Source organism: Stylophora pistillata, chromosome 2, assembly GCF_964205215.1.
Source record: "Stylophora pistillata chromosome 2, jaStyPist1.2, whole genome shotgun sequence".
Classification (NCBI taxonomy): domain Eukaryota; kingdom Metazoa; phylum Cnidaria; class Anthozoa; order Scleractinia; family Pocilloporidae; genus Stylophora; species Stylophora pistillata.
Genome location: NC_142520.1, coordinates 37,994,657 through 38,014,176, shown reverse-complemented (window position 1 = coordinate 38,014,176; position 19,520 = coordinate 37,994,657). Strand labels below are relative to the sequence as shown.

The following is a 19,520-nucleotide window of genomic DNA, read 5'->3' as shown; positions in this document are numbered from 1 at the left end:
CAACACAACTTCGCGCTCTTTTTTTGCTGCAGCCTGAATTTTTTCAAACGGAGTAAAATTTCTGTCACTTTTCTTTTTTGATCGCTCGTTCAATACTCACCCTCCTACACCCATAGGAAATGTTAAAGATGACACGATTTCCTCAGCCTTATATCTGCTTACAAATTATCCGTATTCACCACAAGCTCTTTGATTTTTACTAAAAATGTCAAATGTAGTCCTTTCCGAACCTCCTAGACATATGGTCCATTTTCCTTTAGAAAACAGGTAATGCTATCTTTTTTAAAGCGTTTAACAGATGACTATTTTGTTTCTTCAACTTTGCAATATATATAATTCTGTTTCACTGGTCACGAGATTTTCGGTCCCACCATAAAGTCAATCACCATACTTCTGAATAACAACATTTCACACTCTTGCATAATATCACGATAAGTGAAAATACTGCTTTCTGTCATTCTGGCATCTGGAATTATATTATTGTCTACCACGCCAACAGGCCCACAATGCTTTCCCTTTCCACCTGGAATATTATGATATGATTAGTACACACTTTGGGCAAGGATATCACTTTTCTCTCGAATGTGAAGGGTCACAGTAAAAGAAATTAAGTACCTGTAAAGTTGTGTCCGTTTCCAGTATATCCGGACTTACAAGTACAAACGTACAATCCGTTGGTGTTCGTGCAGGTAGCATTCACGTGACAAGTGGGATTCCCTTTGCATTCGTCAATATCTGAGACACCATAGATATATTTTGCACTCCTTTATTATTTTTGTCACCTTAAAATAAATGAAGACACTCAGTCGCACGATGCTATTAATCATTGCAAAGCATAAAACAAAGGTTTCTCCTTTTCGTGTTTTACGAATTAGATATTGTAAACAAACATTTCAGCACAAATATCTCTTAACCCTCCAATATGATGGCTCTGAAACAAGCAAAATGTAGCTGGATCATTGTGACTCCTTGCATAAACATGCAAGGAGTAGTGATGCAAGACGTAGCGCTTAATAGGATTAATAGTTCCTGCTAAAGATGCTTCGTTTAATGCTAAGGCTTCTCTGATATTGAGTGCGAGCGAAGTCGTATTTCTGATTCATTATTCGCTCACCTGATGGTAGCTCAAACTTACCTTGGCATGACTGTCCATCTCCGATCTATCCTTCTCTGCAGGTGCAGTTGTGAAAACCGTTAGTGTTGGTACAGTTCGCATTGACGTCACGGAGATGGTCTCCATTATTGCACTCATCGATATCTGGAAGCAAAACACCCCAAAACACCAAACAAACAAACAAATAAACGCACAAAAATATATCACTGAAAAGTATATCAGCTGTAACGTAAAGAAAAAAATAGGCGACTTCCGTGAGTGTCGTAAAAATGTTAGATAGAGAAGTGTCCACATAACTAACCATATTCGATAGATAGATAGTTATAGATAGATAGATAGTTTATTATCAAAAACCTTGCAGCCACAGGCTGAATTACGTTTGATTTACAATAAAATATATACTACAAAAAATACATGGCTAAGAAGAACTAATTAAAAAGACAAAAATATATAATTAAGAGAAAAACAATATTACGTCATTGCTTTATGGACATAGTGATGGATAAAACTATTTCGAGTACGAATGGTGTGGAGGCGCCGTGTAGTAAAAGAGTGCTGACTCCTTAAATTGACTTCGCACTCATTCTTGGGAGGTAGTAAGCTATAGAGCTTGTGCGAGGGATTAGACAGGATTCAACTCATAGATGGAACAGCATTAAAAAAATCCAAGGAATAACAGCTACTAAGGTGATAGTTGTTATGTAGAGTCGGATATGATGTTAATTTGAATTACCTTGGTATGATTGCCCATCTCCAATGAACCCTTTCTTGCAGGTGCAGTTACGAGAGCCCTTAGTGTTGGTGCAGTTGGCTTTCATATCACAAACATGGCTTCCATTGCTGCACTCATCGATAGCTGGAAGCAGTAGGAATGTCAACGTAGCTTTTTGGATACAAAAATAAAGTGGATGAGCAGGAATCAAGTTAAGCAACCCTGTTTTGTTTTTTTTTTTGTTTTGTTTTGTGTTTTGTTTTTCAAAATATCCATTGCCTTCGTGCGAAACGAATTGAGTATTGTACTTCGAGACGACTGTAGGTTTTCATTTTACCTGAGCATGAGTGTCCATCTCCAGTAAATCTATCTTCGCAGGTGCAACTACAAGACCCAACACTATTGGAGCAATTTGCAATTTCGTCACAGAGGTTATTTCTGCCTTTGCATTCATCGACATCTAATTAGAAAGTTGTCGAAAGAAAACATTACACGGAGAAAGCATTTAAACAAAAAGGAAGGTTTAAGGTCCTGGAACCAAACTTTGTATAAACTGATTCTGCTCTTTGTTTACTGACCAAGTTCAAATCAGAATAACAATGCATCAGTTATTAAAATGTTTCATTTACAAGTCAGGAACAAAACCAAAGAGTTCTTGACGGTTCCTTAAACTTAAACGGGTCATGAGTGATATATTTTCTAATTCTCTAGTAACGCAGCTGAATAGCGCGGCATTATATTCAACGGGTCATGTTGGAAAATTCTGGTCATGATTTGATTGCAATGAGACTAACTTCACTTGTACAGTTTTGTCCATTTCCAGCATATCCAGGTTGAAATTTACATACGTAGTTCTTACCCACTAGTAATCATCTAGTCTGCTCTCTACCAGTTGAGATTTTTCACCACTAATACAATGATTTGTGTCATTAAGATTTTTTATCACGCAATGTTTATTTAATATACATGTGTCATTGTCGGCATTGTCTTCAGGCCTACACCCGTCGCTATTTTCTCTAAGGCATGCTGGTAAAACAAGTCTTGCTAAGATGATATTACTTTTCTCTCTAATATGAGGGGTTTAAAAAAGGAAGGAATCTAGTACCCGTATAGCTGCGTCCATTTTCTGTAAATCCGTGGTGACAGGTACAAGTATACAATCTGTTGTTCGTATATTTCAGCACAAAGATTTTTTTTTTTTTTAATCTATCAACACAACAGCTTTGAAACAAGCCAGACGAACATCATGGTAACTTTACGAAAACATGCATGGGTAATGCTGTATAATGATTTGAGACGATATACCAAAAAACAAAAAAAATCCTAAAGCAGTTATTCGAAAAGCATCCACTAGATCATCTTTAAAATTACCTGAACATGAGTGTCCATCGCCAGTGTATCCCACTTTACGTGTGAAGATGTAAGAACCATAAGTGTTCGTACAGTCTGCATTCACGACGCAGACGCTGATTTTATATTTACATTCATCAATATCTAGAGTTTAGAAAGAGAAGAAGTGACTAAGTTAGAGTAACTTACGAGAGGCATCCACCATAGAACTCGTCCAAACCAAATATTACGATAGTGATAATAATGATAGTACATGTATAATTTATAAAACTTTCATTATACTGTCGATGATAACTATTCATTAACTACAATAACTCAAACAAAACGTATGGGACCTACCTTCGTTAACCATATCACAGTAAATAAGTACTGCCTTCCCTTTCCTAGTTGGATCCAGCCAATACTTTCCGTCCATGGTGTATTTACCTTCGCTTGCTTTTATTTCTTGACAAGTCAGCGCCGGTAATTCAAGGATAGAGCATAAGGGAGCTGCAGTAAAGGCAGATATTTTAGTTTCTTTATATTATAAGTTCTTTCAGGTGAGACGGAACCGGATCCGCCGAGGATAGAGAATAATTCAAGAAATACAAACCAAACACAGAGATAAAATTTTGATTTCATACCTATGCCGTTCAGTCTTCTAATGTAAAACCATCCTGGGACTGAAAGAATATTCTCTGGTCTCGCCTCCCTGGTGCGATTAGTTAGTTCACACATTTGGTATTTTCGATTGTAGTTATAGCCTTGGCACGTGATCTCTTGTCCACATTTGACATTGCAGAGGTGAGGAGCCGCCACTGACCATCTTTTGAAGACAGAGCGCTTGAGAACTCTTCTGGGTTACTTGTTTCTTCCATGAGAGTTGCTCAGATTTTCAACTTACCAATGACGTTGCTAAGATCCCCATCGTGTGATATGCTACTGAACTATAGAACAGAATTTTTGAACAAAGTGTTACTTAAAATGAGAAAATCAAGAAGAAATTGTGCGGTCCTAATTTCTCGTCGTAAAGATTTTTTTCTTTTAACTGTAGTCGGTGGGGGGTTTAATTTCTTGAATCTCGTACCTCCTGGAGATTCTTTGTGCTTATTCATGGGCGACCTTTGCTCGACAGTCTTTATATTCTTATTTTGTTTTGCTAAGCTAAGTGCTGTATGATTTCGAGAAAAAAAATTGTTGTTGTGAAAGCCAAGAAGATCGAATTTGCAAGCAAGGTCATTCAGCTTGGGTCTCGAGGTCCTTTCGGCAAGATGAAAGTTTCTCACTTGGATGTCGGTGGACAAGTGACAACAGTTTGAAGCTTGGTGAAAGCACATCTAGACCTAGCCTGCTTGGTAACTTGACCCTCAGCGACTATGGAATGAAAACCATTTCACCAGTTCTGAGTGTTAGCTCCAAACCTTTTAAATGGTAGACAAGTGGTTGGCATTTTTGTTCCAGCAGCTCCTTGGAAATGATACCAACCATCAGAGATTTATCTATCGCACTTTTGTGATCAGGTCGTTTTTATGTGGTTTTACGGTCCCTTCTGGTTATACTTGAATATTCTAAACATTAGTTAGCGTCATCTAAACAAAAATAACAAAAAAATCTTTGCTAAAGCTTTCCGTTGGAGTTCATGCATTTTCAACCATTCCCAAGTTTATTGTAGAAAATCTGAGGACGATTTGGCCATTTTGTATAAATTTAAACATCGAGAAAAGCAATTAATTATTTTGTTTCGTTCAAGGAAAAGTAAAAACAAAAGCATCCTATACGGATAACAACTAGTTCAATATCAATTCAGTGTGTGTTGAGGCTATTCCGCAACAGTTGTCCCTATCCGTTCCGGTTTTTGTAATTACGGAATACCATGATGGTAACTAGCGGGCTTTTTATTCGCATGTGGTGAAGCGCTCGTGAAAGAAAATTTGCTCGAACTGTGATTTCTCGCCGCTTTTTAAATACTGCCTCGTTTCAATAATTTGCTAAGATTGTTTCTCCCTTTTTGTTTTCAGCTCGTTCGTGATCAGAATTTTGTTTCGTTAGGGAACTCTAGCTTTGCATCGTCCACAGGTTATTACAGCTAGTCAGCTTGTAATCCATGCTCAAGGTTTGTTATGTTGAAGCAAAAGTAAAATTGTTGAGTTCGTTTAAAGACTGATTTCTCTCGTTGTTACGAGGGTTTTCCATGTCCGACCCGGACAGTGTGTGTCAATTTCCAATATTACATTTGGTCAACTCGTTTCGAAAGCTGACGAATAAGAGGTGATGACTGATCTAGACTTTTTACGAAACAGTAAATGGTACTTCGAGCTTTCGATTGATAGTCAAAATTAGGCATCTAGTAGGTCATACCGATGATCTGATGATGACTTGGGCGAGATCTCGCCCGATTATCGGTTTATGTGACTTGCCTTGTTTTCCGTGCGATCCTGGTTCTCCTCTGATACCACGTGACCCTTTTCTTCCCTGGGCTCCACGGGTTCCTCTTCTCCCACGGAATCCTTTAGGTCCTTGCATTCCCGGCGGTCCCAGCGCACATATTTGTTCTTTCGGTGGACAGAATGATAGTTGGCGCAGCGAGTGTAAGGTTTTATTTATTTCATTTCTGACTGTCCCCATGGTAATTTGATCTGGTTTGGATCTAGAATCCACTGAAGATCGGCGAACTCTGTCGACGCGAGCTGACGAGGGAAAGAAAGATGGTGACCTGATATCGTTGTTATTTCCCATTTAGAAAAAAAAAAGCCATTGTTGATCAATGTAAAAATTGTGGCTATCGCTGATCAATGAGCATTAATTGCATTTTTGAATTTTTAGCGATCAACCTTAACGTGTTTAACGTCACAGACCTTGAATTGTACTTTTTGCTAACAAAATTACTTACAGACTTTGATATTTAAGTTTATTTTCGCCATTTTGCGGATGGATATGCTTCCAACAGTATAATGAATACATCGATGGTGATAAATCCCGATATCAGAGTTGTAACTTTTTGTATATACCACAAAATCACGCGAATGGCGCTTTTAGCGGCCCTGATAGGCTGGTTCGGAAGGGCTAGGTAAGTGCTTTTGCCCGTCAAGAGTTTAATTTCCAAGCATTTCGGTAAATATATAGAAACAGAATAAATTTCTCTTTTTATTTCTGTGCGGTGTATTCTATAACAGTTGTGCACCTCTACTTCGGTGAATAATTGTCAAATATGAATTTTAATGACCGCGCGAAAATTTGTTCCTGTCAGAGAACGGTCACCAATTTTAATAGAACTTACCTGATTGTCCCTTTAGCTCTGTAGCAATCTAAATATTCCATTTCTCTCCCCTCGTTGGAAAGCAATTTTCTATAATCGAAATAATCTGGATATATGAACAAAGTTGAAATGGTAAAATGGCCACCGTAACGATTACAAAAGCTGACGTTTCGAGCGTTAGTCCTTCGTCGGAGCTCCGACGAAGGGCTAACGCTCGAAACGTCAGCTTTTGTAATCGTCACGGAGACCAATTTACCATTTCAACTTTGTTGATATATCCAGATTATTTCGTTACTCCCATAGACGCAGCCCCAAACAGTTTCTTTCGAAACTATCAGCCTTTATTCATTTCTATAATCGATCCCGACTTTTATACTTTTTTTGTCTTATTTGCGACGGCTGATTTCCCCTCTCCTCCCATCCCCCCTGAAAACTAGGTGATCCCATGAAAAAAATATCTGACCTTCTTGGCCTTTAATAATGTTGTTCACTAATGCTTATCGACAAAGGATCAAACTTTTTGACATCTTTATTACTTCCTTCAAGATGCTGCATGTTTAAAAACAACCATTTAATGCAGTTTAATTTTTTTTTTCAGGAAAGTAACCTCCTGACACTCCACTATCTTATGTCTAGTACGCAACTAATCACTTCAGCACGCGAGGAAACATTTGTAGAAATAAAAACATATTCTACAGTTCAGAGATCTTTGAAAGAGAGATAAAACGAAGCAAACTGTAAATTTTTCTTCTCTTTTCAAGTGTTACCTTTTCTTTTGTCTTCCTCGCCATATACCAAGCCAATTGCTTGTTAAAACATTAATGATAAATGATTAAGAATCAAGGAGTAATATAGAAGATTAATCCATGTGTCATATTACCAGTCATGTCAGTTCGTTGAAAAATCAGTTAAAAATGAAAACGAAAAATCTACGAAAATGACACATGTATCAAACGAGATGAAAAGTCTTGCCTGAGACTGAACGCATTTTAGCAGAATTCACTTTTTGTTCGTAAACGGATCTCGAGTACACTGAGTTGAGCAGAAAGCACAGTGAACATTTTAGAATCAACCCCTGGTAGTGCAATTAATGATTCAAAACAAAACGCAATGTCAAAGGAATACCTTTCATGGCACCTTTTCCCTCTTTGGAGATGTTTTTGAGGCTGCTTGCATCATTTGTATCATTGATTGAGTCGTAAGTTTGCCTCACTTCCGCCATAACATCTTTAAGATGATGAACTCGCCGGTTTATGATCTCAACACGAACCAAGGCAGTGGTACAGATTACTAAACACACCAACGATACTGGAAAAAACAAATCTAGATGAACAACTCTGCATATCACCAACAGATGAATTGTTTTGTTTCTTGGACATATCGAAGCAGTGTTGTTGATTGTTCAAGTAACGCGAAATGTTTCTTGTAGTGGGAGAAACCCAAGCTTAGACAAATATGAAAAGTGATCTTGAAATGTGAATCTGTCGTTGGCAGTTGTGTAGATTAACCGCTCAAAGTTACCAGATGGCTTAAAAAATTAAAAACTATTAGATTATCGAGTTAAGGCCAAAAGTCATGTCTGGAATAAAATAAAATTCAATGCGTCGAAAGCTGAAAATGGAAAGAAGGAAATGGCGGCTTGGAGTTAAGTTGTTACTTACGTTGTCTAGTTGAATACAGCTCACGTTGGGTGCCAAAATGTCCCAGTATATTTGCCCGAGTGAGCTCTATACCGTAAAATACCGCTTGTAAGCCCTAGGCTTATAAAACTTCGTGAGGAGTTTCAGGTGGGCTCATAAACGGATGGGGCTTATATTCGGAGGGGATTATAACCGGAAAAGAAAAAGCACTTCGAAACGAGCCAAAGCAGCGTTGATCAAAATATTTTTTGCCTTTACTAGTTTTTAATTACGCTTCAAAAACTTATCATAAACTTTTTCAATTCTTTGTTTTTGGAAGAAAATTAAATTTGACAACACGAGAGGGGGACTTCTATCCAGGAAGGGCTTCTAATTGAGAATATGTTTTTTTTTCACAGAGAGATTGGCCTTTAACCGAGGGACGTATGAGGAGGGAGGGGGGAAGCTTCTGGTTTTCACTCGCGACGGTGTTGGAGTCAAAGAAAGTAGACTACAGCTGCGCTGTCGTTTGACTCCGTTGCATGTGATCTGTTAATTCTACGTTATCTAGAATTAAAAGCAATCAGATGTCTAATGCTCGCCATAGCTGGAAATAACTTGGCTTTATTAACTGGGTTGAGAATGATACAAATTAGCCACCGTAGGCAGGTTCTGGAGCTGACGTTTCGAGTGTTGGCCTTCCTTCAAAGCTAGGATCTAATAAAACTAAGAATTCCAATTTTATCTGCCCGCCACCCTCGCAGCACCTCACTTTCTTTGCCCCCCCCCCCCCCTCCCCTCGCCTGAGCATAGTTTAGTGCTTCTTTAATTCGCTTCCGCTCGCGACTCCGCCATTCAGAGCGTATCTGTCATAAGCACAATCAAAATAAATTGAAATGTTCAGATTATTTCAACGCCCCCCTTGTCCTTATCACTGCCATGACTGTGTTATCCGGACTTGGTGCTATTTTTGAAGTCATAATTATTTTCAAAGAAAAGGAAGTTCTCTAAAAATAGTTATTTTTACGCATTGCGACTGCAAATATATATTTACTTCTAACATATTAAAAGCGTTTATTCTCAATTAAATGTAAGATTTACACACACTATTGCAGAAATCAAACATGCAGACTCACAACTTCAATTCATACATTTGAATTAGCTTATAATTTAACTTTCCGTGACATTTAAAACTGAACAGAAGTAATCCTTCTTCAGCTGCAAATCATCTGCGAGGATCATTTCTCTACTTGTATTTCACCCGAAGGTAAACAAATGGTATTTAATTCAATCGTGATGGATAATTCTGGTAGGCAGCCACAATAAACTGGTAAGTTGCAGGTGTGTGTTTATTCAATTCAAAGGATCTATCAAAAACTGCCGAAAAATAAACTGTTACTGGAAGATACTTTAAGACTATCTCATTACAAGATAAAGCCCGTAGAGCTGTTTAACCCTTTCTGTCAAAGTATTTTGATCGGTAAATCTCCTCTTTTATTTGCTACAGGCTTCCTAATGATTTTGTAATGAGTATTTGATGTTTCTTTATCATCATCTCGTCATCTCTTTGCTTGACGATGATTTCAAAATTGTCAGGAGAGGTTCTATGGAAATCACTATTGAAAGTCAAAGGGTACTTTAAATAAAACAAAAAAACTCACCCAAGGCAATTTGAAACACGGAGACCTCATAAGTTAAAAAAACACCAAAAGAGTCAATGATATACAGTTTATATTTTTATAGTCCTTACTGTAAATTTGCAGCTGTCAACGTTTTGTTCCTGAATAAGAAGTAACTAGTCTGCTACAATAACGTGAATAACAAGACGGTGTACCAGAGAGATTATATACATAATAAGAGCCACAGTTTCTCACTTGGATGCTGGTGGACCAATAACAACAGTTTGATGACCAGTGAAAGCAGACCTGCCTGGTAACTTGACCCTCAGCCACTGTGGGATGAACACCATTAAGCCAGCCTTGGCCATGAGTCCCACACCTATTAATTGGTGGACAAATGGTTGGCATTTTTGTTCCTGCAGCTCCTTGGAAACGGTACCAGCCAGAAGAGATGGGGTTGTCGTACTTAGGAGACCCGGTTTCTTGTATGTGGTTTTACGGTCAGCACTGGTCAGAGTTGAGTAGCTTAGACACTCTACAGCTAAAGCAAACATTTTTTGTTTGGTCAAAGTATTAAGGAAAGTTCACGCATATGCAAACTCAGTGAAAGATAGAGTAAGTAAATGACAACTTTTAAATTCGGAACGAGTTTTGATCATTTTGTATGAATGGACACAAATAATTCTGTACAATCGGTTATGTACATAATAATACTTTAATGTATGTAATTTACCGATTGTACGGTTGGTAAACTTGTTTCAAGAGCTGACGATGATCCAGACGTTTCATGAAACTATTGTAACGCCCATGTGCACCATGGGTAGCCACGGTAGATAACAGATTGATCCGGCATTGGTCAGTAGTAGACTTATAGTAGGTCGAAAACCGACCAATAGTTTACCGATGCCTTAGTCGAATTGTCAATCGACAATTGATTGGTTGTGGGCCCACCATTGATAAATACTTGTAGTCAAAATAAATCTTTTCTCTTTGGAAACTTAAAACTTTGGGCATGTTTGATTTACTTATGTCACCTTTAATACGTTAGTTTCAGTACTGAGGCAATAGCTATTGTCAAGAGATAGGTCGTTACGTGATGAATACACACATTGGAAGCGACCGCTTTTTCAGTTGTTAGCGACAAGTTGCTACTGTGACATTTATTACAAAAAGTCATTTTCTTCTTCTTTCCTTTTTTTCTTCTTCACCATGGATATTAGGGCATGAAGGGTGGACGATTTTGGGATTCATCTGTATTTGTCAGGGTCAATAACCTCCATCCCAGCAGAGCCAATATGAAGACCAACCACGAAATCTTCCGCAATTTTAGTCAGCGCCGGAGTCAGGGAGATAGGGCGAAGATGTTTACTGATATCCTCAACAGGTTTCACCTTTGGCATTGGGACAACATTGGCCATCTTCCAAGCTGGCGGGAGTCTGATGATCTTTAGATCATCTGATGGTATCATATGATCTAAAGCACCAGAATCTTTCAAGTTTTCTTATTATTGATATTGCCATTTCATGCCTGCGTGTTTCCCAAATTCAAGCTATGCCGAGACATGAAATAAATAGGTGAACTTGACATCATCGTGTAAATGGTCAACTTGAAATGCTGTCAAAATTTGTCCTTTAGCTGAAATCTTACTTAGGAATGCAATTTTGTTGGTGTTTATCAATATACATAAAAAATCCAAGCTTTTGTTTATTTTGGTCAGCTACTATGTGTATCAATCAGAACAACCTACTTCGTGTAAGTCTGATTGGTTTCTAGTCAGATATATTATTGCTGTGCCTACCAGTAGTTTACATTTGTACTTGAGTTAGTACTTTTGCTCTAGGGATAGATGAAAAAGGTACTAGCTGTTTTCAGCAAATCAGGAGTGAAATTTTTCATGTATGTCAGTATTGTGATAAAAAAAGAGTTGTAGTCTAAAAAAAAGAGTTGTAGTCTACCATAAAGGCCTAATACACATGTCTTGCTACCAAGTTTTAAGCTAATAAAACAAAGATGTGGTTTACGGAATTTTGATGACACAGACGAAAATGCGGGGGGGTAGATGTAAATTTCACGTCAGCACGGGTTATGAAATCGGTTGCCCCAAAGTTTTATTACTGATTTTAAAATTCCAGTGATGGCCTTCACTGCTCATATAGGAATAATGATCAGAAGTGGTTAGTCATCGGAGATATTGAGCCATAGAATATCCTTATTTTTGGACGTTGTCAAAACTAGCAAAAGTCGTCTTTACTTAAGCGAGAGATAGGGGAAGAAACGCAATAAAAAAGTTAAAAAAATTAAATTTTCTTAAAGCCTGATAGATATAAAACACAACCCAGTTGATTGAATTTGCAGATGGATTTTTGGTTTGTTACAGCGGCAATGCAAAGTTAGCAAATTAATTATACAATAAATCCAGGGTTTTCCCAGCGGGAGCCTATATCTCCCAGGGAATTAAATATTTTGACCTATTTTTTCACACATTCGTAAACTTATGATATTTATCATTTGTGCCAAGTTTGAGCCAAATCGGGGATTTCAGGTTTATCGCCCCTGCCCAGTTCTGCCCGGTTTTCTCGTGGAGACGCTCTTAAGAAAATAGTAATAATAATGATGATAATAGTAATAATAGCTATAATAACAATAATATTAATAATAATATTAATAATAATAATGATAAGGACGAAAAAAGTGCTAAAAATGAAATACTACCTCACAATAATCCTAAGATTTGCAGTCATTTTAAACTTGTATAGCTAAAGGAAAATAAGGGTTCACTGGCAAAGAATGATAAATCATTATTATAGTTAATCAAAGGCTCTGTGAGCCAACTCGTGAATTGGATAAGCCAATGTAATTTGTGTCGTCAATAGAAATGGGTGTTTGATTTCTATACTAAGTTATGAATCGTTAGACTGGTAAATGAGCATTATGAGGAATATGATGTGAAACTAAATTAGGCCTCAAAGACAGAAAATATGGCCTGATTAGGATTTGATGCAAGACAGTCACTGTTCCAGATTTTACAGTAAAGGTTTGTGGAATGAAAGTTCAAAAGGGTGCTGTTTTGTTTATCATAAAACTATTGTTCCAATATTGAGCTCAGTATTCACTTGCGATGTAAGCATAGGGATAGGCATGTAAAAGCTTATACGCTGGATGGAACGCACGGACATAAGGATAAGCAGATATGCATAAGATTATCAAAACGTTTCCTTCTTTTTATGCTTATACTGTCTAGTTAAGACTTGGTTGGCATAAGCGTAAGGATAAACATAAGCGAAAGTCTTTCAGGCAATCAGCAAGCACTATACTGCTTATACCAACCATGTCCCTATTTAACGTAACATCGACTGAGCGCTTGTGCTCATGTTTATGCTGCAGCTGTGCCCACCTGTGCATTAGCTTATGTTCATGCCTATGCTTATGTTACAACTGAGTACTACCCTTGAAGCCTGTTTCACACTTCTAAGATAATTTTTAGCACAAGGATGAAAAAACAAGTACAAGGATGTTCACACCACTCTAAATTTTGTTTTTCGGAATTCTTATTGTTAGTCAGTGGATACTCAAAACAAGGATTTTTTCCTTATATTGAGAGTCAATTCCTTGAAATGTAAGGATCAAGATTTCTGCTTTTAAGAATTTTATACTCTCCAATGAAAGTTCCTCAGTTTCAGAATACCACCATTAAACAATAAGATTTACATTCCTTGTTTTAAGAATTATGACTTTGAATTCTCATTTTAAAGGTATTTCCACAATTGAATAAATATCTCAAATCCTTGCTTTTAGCAAGTATTCATTCTGTGTAGAAAGGTTCTTCTTCCAACTAGATTTATGATAAATGCTTGCCAAAATTTCAGAAATATCTGTGGAATTGTGCTTGTCAAACTCCCAAGGAAATATAACTAAATATAATTTGAAAATCGTTTTTACATTAATTTCTCTTTCAACACACTCAATATCTGTGATTCTTCATGAAACAAGAGCACAGTTTTGAGTGTTCCTGGTTTACCCTAAATATAAAGCATTAGGAATATCCTTGTTGCATCTAATTCACAAGCGACACTTCGAAATCGGACTATCTGCGAGCAGCGACTCGAGTCGTTTGAGCCCGCGGTAGAAATTACCAAAAGATGAGCGTTTTAAACTTAAAATTTATATTTACATAAAGTTTCTTATCAGGGTATGAGGGAATATCGGTGGCCTTATGGTAAAAAGCAAGGTGATCCGTGAGATTTTCATGGTGGCGACGTAGGTGGTTCAAATCCGCCGTTCTTAAATAAATGAAGGGTTTTGCTTAACTTCCTACTTTGTTTTCTTTGTTTTCTTTTTCGGACACAATAATCATTTTCCTGGATGCATAAATTTAAAAATAGAAGTATTGATGCCATAAATGAAATATACGCTGCAAGAAATAAAAGTGTATTCGAAGATTGGGCAAACTTTAATTAATTCACAAATGAAAAACGTATACTTTTTTACTCTTTCAAGATTATCATTGGCTTCTTTTCACCCCAACACTATTCTTAGCAACAAAGGTCGCCACTTTGTTTGTTTATCACTCACCAAAAACTATCGAATACATTCAAAAGCCTAAAATAGAAAAAAGTTTACAGAAATCGACCAATCGAACGAGCGAGCGAGCTCCATTCATCATATCATACCTACAACTCGTTCTTGCGCACGCGCAATTTAAGAGTTAAAAATGATGATGATGGTGATGATGATACTTATAATAAAATAATAATAATGATAATAGTAATAATAATAACAATGATAATAACAGTAAAGAAACAATGAAGAATAATAAGAAACAAAAACAAAAACTAAAAACTAAATAAAAATAGAGCCTGCCTTATTTAACAAGATACTACAATATTAAATCTCCGCCAAGTTTATCATTTTTATGCATGGAAGTTGGTAGGTTTACGTGCGAAAAATCTCGCGCTCTGATAATATGACATACCTGTGCAGTTGTATCCATCCCCTCTAAAACCAGGATTACAAGAACACTTGAACGATCCCTTGCTATCGGTACAAGTGGCGTTGTTCTTGCTACAATTGTGGACATCTTCGGCACACTCGTCGATGTCTCAAATAAAATCAACAGACCGTACCCATGATTATAATAATGATAACACGGCTGTAACGCTGGTAGGAGGGGTTGGGCGCCAAGAGGGAAGGAGACTTTAAAGCATTTTATCCCTAAAATTTTTGCAAACTTTGATGGTAAAAGTGAGCGTTGATTATGATTTTGAACGCAACTTTGAATAATATTTCTACTCCCCACTGGACAAGATACTAGACTATCGCAGGGTTACCTCCCCAGCATGAAATTTGCCGGTGCCCATTTTTAATTAAACACCTGGGTGAAGAGGGGCACTGTAAGGGTAAAGTGTCTAGCCTAAGAACTCAACACAATGTCCCCGGCCGGGGCTCGAACCCGGACCAATCTATCCGGAGTCGAGCGCACCAACTATGAGGCGACTGCGCCTCCAACAATTTCGCCCAGTTCTAAAGGTTTCATCGCGCTGATACGAAAAAGCATCGTGTTCTGGATAGGAGAGTTCAAATCCATTGTTCTACTTTTCCACTTAATGACTGAAATAGAATGGTCCTAATGGAGTTGGCTTGAGTTCTTATTGATATCAAAAGACTCCACTGAGGGATATCTTGAGAATAGTACATGTGTCGCGACTATAAATACATTGATTTAGTTAGTGGCCACGTGATAATGACGTAACTGGAAACCTCATGTTGCTGTTGTTTTGGTTTTGGTTTAGGCGCCATTTTTCTTTAGTGTAAAGTTTTGTTAACAGGAATACAGTTCTCACACACACACAAAAAAAAAACTGTTTGGTCAGTTTAGGTGATCACTTTAGGTGACAACATGAGTGTACACGAGGCTGCAACTTGAAAAAGGTAGGAGGGTCTTCAAAAAAGAAAACGAGTTTTACAAGAAAAGGAGCTGGCTTTAGTTCCTTCCTGTTCATCCTAAACAAGACACAATACCCAGAAATTAGAAAAAAGAAAAAGAAAATTGAAATTGCGCCCCTACTCTCCTTTTCCTCCGCATTAGGTCACAGTTAACACGTGAAATAAGGACAACCGATTTTGAATCTTAAAATATCCACTGAGTTGCAATCAAATACAAAATCGATTTATATCATTTCAAGTCTTACCCACGTCACAATCGTGGCCAGTAAATCCAGACGCACATAAGCATCGATATCGTTTTCTTGTAAATCCCGACTGGCAGGTGCCGTTGTTTTTGCATGGACATTGAGCGCAAAAGTTCTTAAAAAGAAAAAAAAAGGGGATGTCCCAAGTAGTTGTCCAGTATCTTGACAGCCTTCTCTGACGTTTCGTCGAGAACTTGAGCGCACAAAAAAAAATCGGGTAAGGGCGTCTGTAGACAGGATTTAAAGAAAATAGCGTGGTTCCTAAGAAGAGCACCTAGTAACCCCAGTCATAGCTCGACTTTATCGTTATGTCCATAGTTGTGATCTTCTCCTGAGCTATGAAATGAATTTAACTATTTCGATTGTATTTAAACATAGTATATTCAAGCTTCGAAAAATCAATTGAATAAAAACTGTCTCTTCCAGTAATACCTTAAAATGACCTTTTCATTTATCTTTGCCTACGAGAATTGTTATATGAGAGGCATGGAGAGCGATCAATTTTTACTCAAGGCCGGTGAGCATGGTTCTAAAATGACTAATTACTTGCTTTTATTGATAGAGTTGAGTGTCCACAAAGCACTCAAAGGATTTCTGTTCCTAGTAACTGCTGATCTATAAAAGCACTTATCTAAAATTATGTAAAATAACAAATAATGGATGAAAGTAACCCTCAGCTCTCGTGAATCACTAGAAAAGAGAGAGATGTAATTAACAGCTCGTCCATGTACCTTAGTTCCATGGTACACATAGTTTGCTGCTTCCACCAGATCTTTATCATGCTCTTGAGCCGTTGAGTTATTCAGTTCGCAGTTGTGTTCTTCTGCTCCCTTTTCTCCAAAATAAAAGTTAACACTGACACAGTTATAGTCCAGGTAGCAACGATGTTCACACGTGTCCCTGTCCGTCACACTAATGTTTGTTATGGTGTGGTTAACAAGACGTTCTCCCACAAAGAACAGAGTCGATGGAAATGCTAATATACGGCATTGATCTAAAAATTCAAATCATTAAAAGTTAAATAGCGACATGGGTCATGAATTCTAAAGGTCACAACTGTTGTTAAACTCGCTTTCCGAGCGCTTGGGACTTATATTGATAATTACGACGTATTCAGTGAGATACCAAGATCATTAATATATATAGCCTTTAGTTTTTTCGAGCCAAAAAGATCTCCAGAAAAGGATTGTATGACCTCCAAAAGCCGGAAAATAAACTTTTTCGTTCTTTTAGAGAAATGCAAATAATTTTCATGATGACCTCTGCTGCCCCAGCTTACATTAAACAAAGGATTTGTTTTGTTGTTTTCTTTTGTTTTGTTTTGTTTTTTCATCTCAATTACTTTCTGCGGAACACCTGAAACGCACAGCCTCACAGTTGTTAAAAATGGTACTGATAATTGCAAAGTGTAACTTTGACCAGCCCAAACTCCTAACAAAATTCTTGCCCAGAAAACTCAATAACTGCCATTAATGTTCAATGATAAAAGAGGCAAGAGGTTTCAATTATGAACTCCCAGCTTATGTACATTATTTCAAATCACGTCTTCCTCGCCCAAACGAAAATAGCCTTGAGGTTAACAATATTTCAATCTTAAACAAGGTACGAGTTATTGCCACAACAAGGAAACTGAGCTCTCTTACACTTCTTTAAAATAGTAAGACTTATATGAGCATTGTTGATTTAATTATTTTTGCTTAAAATCTTTCAGAATTTTCAACTCAAAACTACACATTCTCGTCATAAATTCTAGCAAAAAATGGTCCAAGCATGCTAACTGTACTACGCAATAGTCGTAAATGAGGGAAATTCGTTCGTTTTCCGCTTCCAAGCATACAATTTAGCACTCCATTGGGAAAAGCTTTCGTCTTGAATTATCTCATGGCCTCACCTCAACCAACTCTTACGCTACCCTTGTGCTTTGCAGATTTCCTGCTGCGTGCATCTGTTTCACGATATGCACCCGCCAAGCACCAACAAATTCTTCATTTTACATTGTGTTTTTTTTTTTTTTGTTCTTTGTGATTTTTTTTTTGTTTGTTTGTTCGATTTTAATTGAATTGTAAAAATGTTCCAAGAAAGAGTTGTTAAATATAACTAATTTCAATATCTTCATGGTTACACATCCATTCATCTATCTCTTAGCCACCTGTCAAGTGAGAAGTATTGATGTTCTCTCTCATTCACAGCCAGTATTTGTTTTGCATTATTGGAAACATAATTGCTCTGCCTCCATTTCAACAACTTTCTCTATGTTTTTATTGGCTTTGAAAAACCCACTCATTAGGCTTCCAAAAATTGTGTAATACATAACACAGGAAGGGTGCTATGAAGAAAATAATATGCCTCGAACACCGAGTTCTAAAAATTAAAAGACATTCGTTTTGGTATATGTTTAAAACCTGTCGGCAATATGTTTTCGAGGTGTATATTACGAAAGTTTGTCTTCAGTTAAAAACAAATGATGTCAACTAAATATGAAACCAGCGAATAATCATGTATCCAAAGAGAGATTGTTATTCCACAGGAGAATATAACAAAAAAGGAAGGCAATTTTTCGAATAAAAAAAAATCTATTTTCCAATTTGTTAATATGTCAATTTTTGTTTCCCTGAGTGCGTGGCTAACTTCAGGCTCTTCCTTGAGTTTGTGCAAGCACCACACAAGCAAAAGGAATTTTCGAAAATATATTCATAAATTTTGGATGACCTTCATAGAACTTAATGGATTCATATGAGTGTCTCAAAAGACTTCGAGGCTATAAGCTTTAAAAAAGATGACCAATCAAGTAATTATGGATATAGTCCGGTTCAAAGGCGACAGCATGAAGCGGTTGAAGGTCTACCTGGGGTGATATCAGTGCATGATGATATCCTAATTTATGGAGAGGGTGATACAGAGCATGAAGCCGTGGTCGACCATGAAAAAAACATGCGAGCTCTAATGGAAAGATGTAAAGAGCAAAACATCACACTTAATAAAGATAAGATCCAGACATTTTGTTAGTTAGGTCTCTATACACGAGACATTCAGTCTTCCAAAATGTGCAATTCCTTTCACTTTTTGATATATTTCTTAGCTGAAAAATTAAGAGCAGAAAAATAAAGGTTTCTTATCAAAAAATGAAAGCTAACATACCATCTGGGCAGGACTGAAGTTGTCTGAGGGGAAGCACCACAGAGATAAGGAACAAGTGGAGAAAAACCGTCATGTCCGCACAAAATCAGCCGAAAAGAAGTACTTTCGATGTTTTGGAGCTATTGAACACACAGAGGAGCTTAACAGCAGTTTGATGACTGAGATGTACCTCCAATTTAAGGCTACACTTCCTAGAAACGTGTTAGCCAATCACATTTGGCCGTGATCTATCAAAGATGTTTTTCCGCGCGTCACAGAGACGCTGTGAGATCAATTGGTGTGTTCTGAAACAGTTAATTTGGTTAGTTTTCTCCTCAGGCAGTTATTTCCATCTTTCACTCTCTATCCTTATGGACTCTTCTTGTACCTATTTCAATGATTAGAAGCAGCATCAAATGAGAATAGAAATTTCTAGTTAAAATATGCGAAAATGCAAGGGCATAAGAAAATCTCAATTTTTTTTTTCAATATTCAAATTGATATCTCTGTGGTATTTTGACCAAATTCCTACGGCTTCAACGAGGTAAACTCTTTTGTAAAGTGT

The 19,520-nt window shown here is 37.2% G+C and overlaps 1 protein-coding gene and 1 pseudogene across 1 annotated transcript; both read right to left on the bottom strand.

Annotated features, from left to right (window-relative positions):
- Positions 1 to 1,818: 1,818 nt before the first annotated feature.
- LOC148739368 (uncharacterized) lies at positions 1,819 to 4,504 on the bottom strand. Its single transcript, XM_088751251.1, has 4 exons — positions 3,800 to 4,504; positions 3,516 to 3,665; positions 3,198 to 3,320; positions 1,819 to 1,970 (listed from the first exon to the last, which is right to left on the bottom strand). The coding sequence occupies exons 1-4, from the start codon at positions 3,891 to 3,893 to the stop codon at positions 1,834 to 1,836; spliced, it is 504 nt and encodes a 167-aa protein (XP_088607377.1). The 5' UTR covers positions 3,894 to 4,504; the 3' UTR covers positions 1,819 to 1,833.
- Positions 4,505 to 9,079: 4,575 nt separating this feature from the next.
- LOC148739363 (uncharacterized) overlaps positions 9,080 to 19,520 on the bottom strand; it is a 92,837-nt pseudogene continuing 82,396 nt past the window's right edge.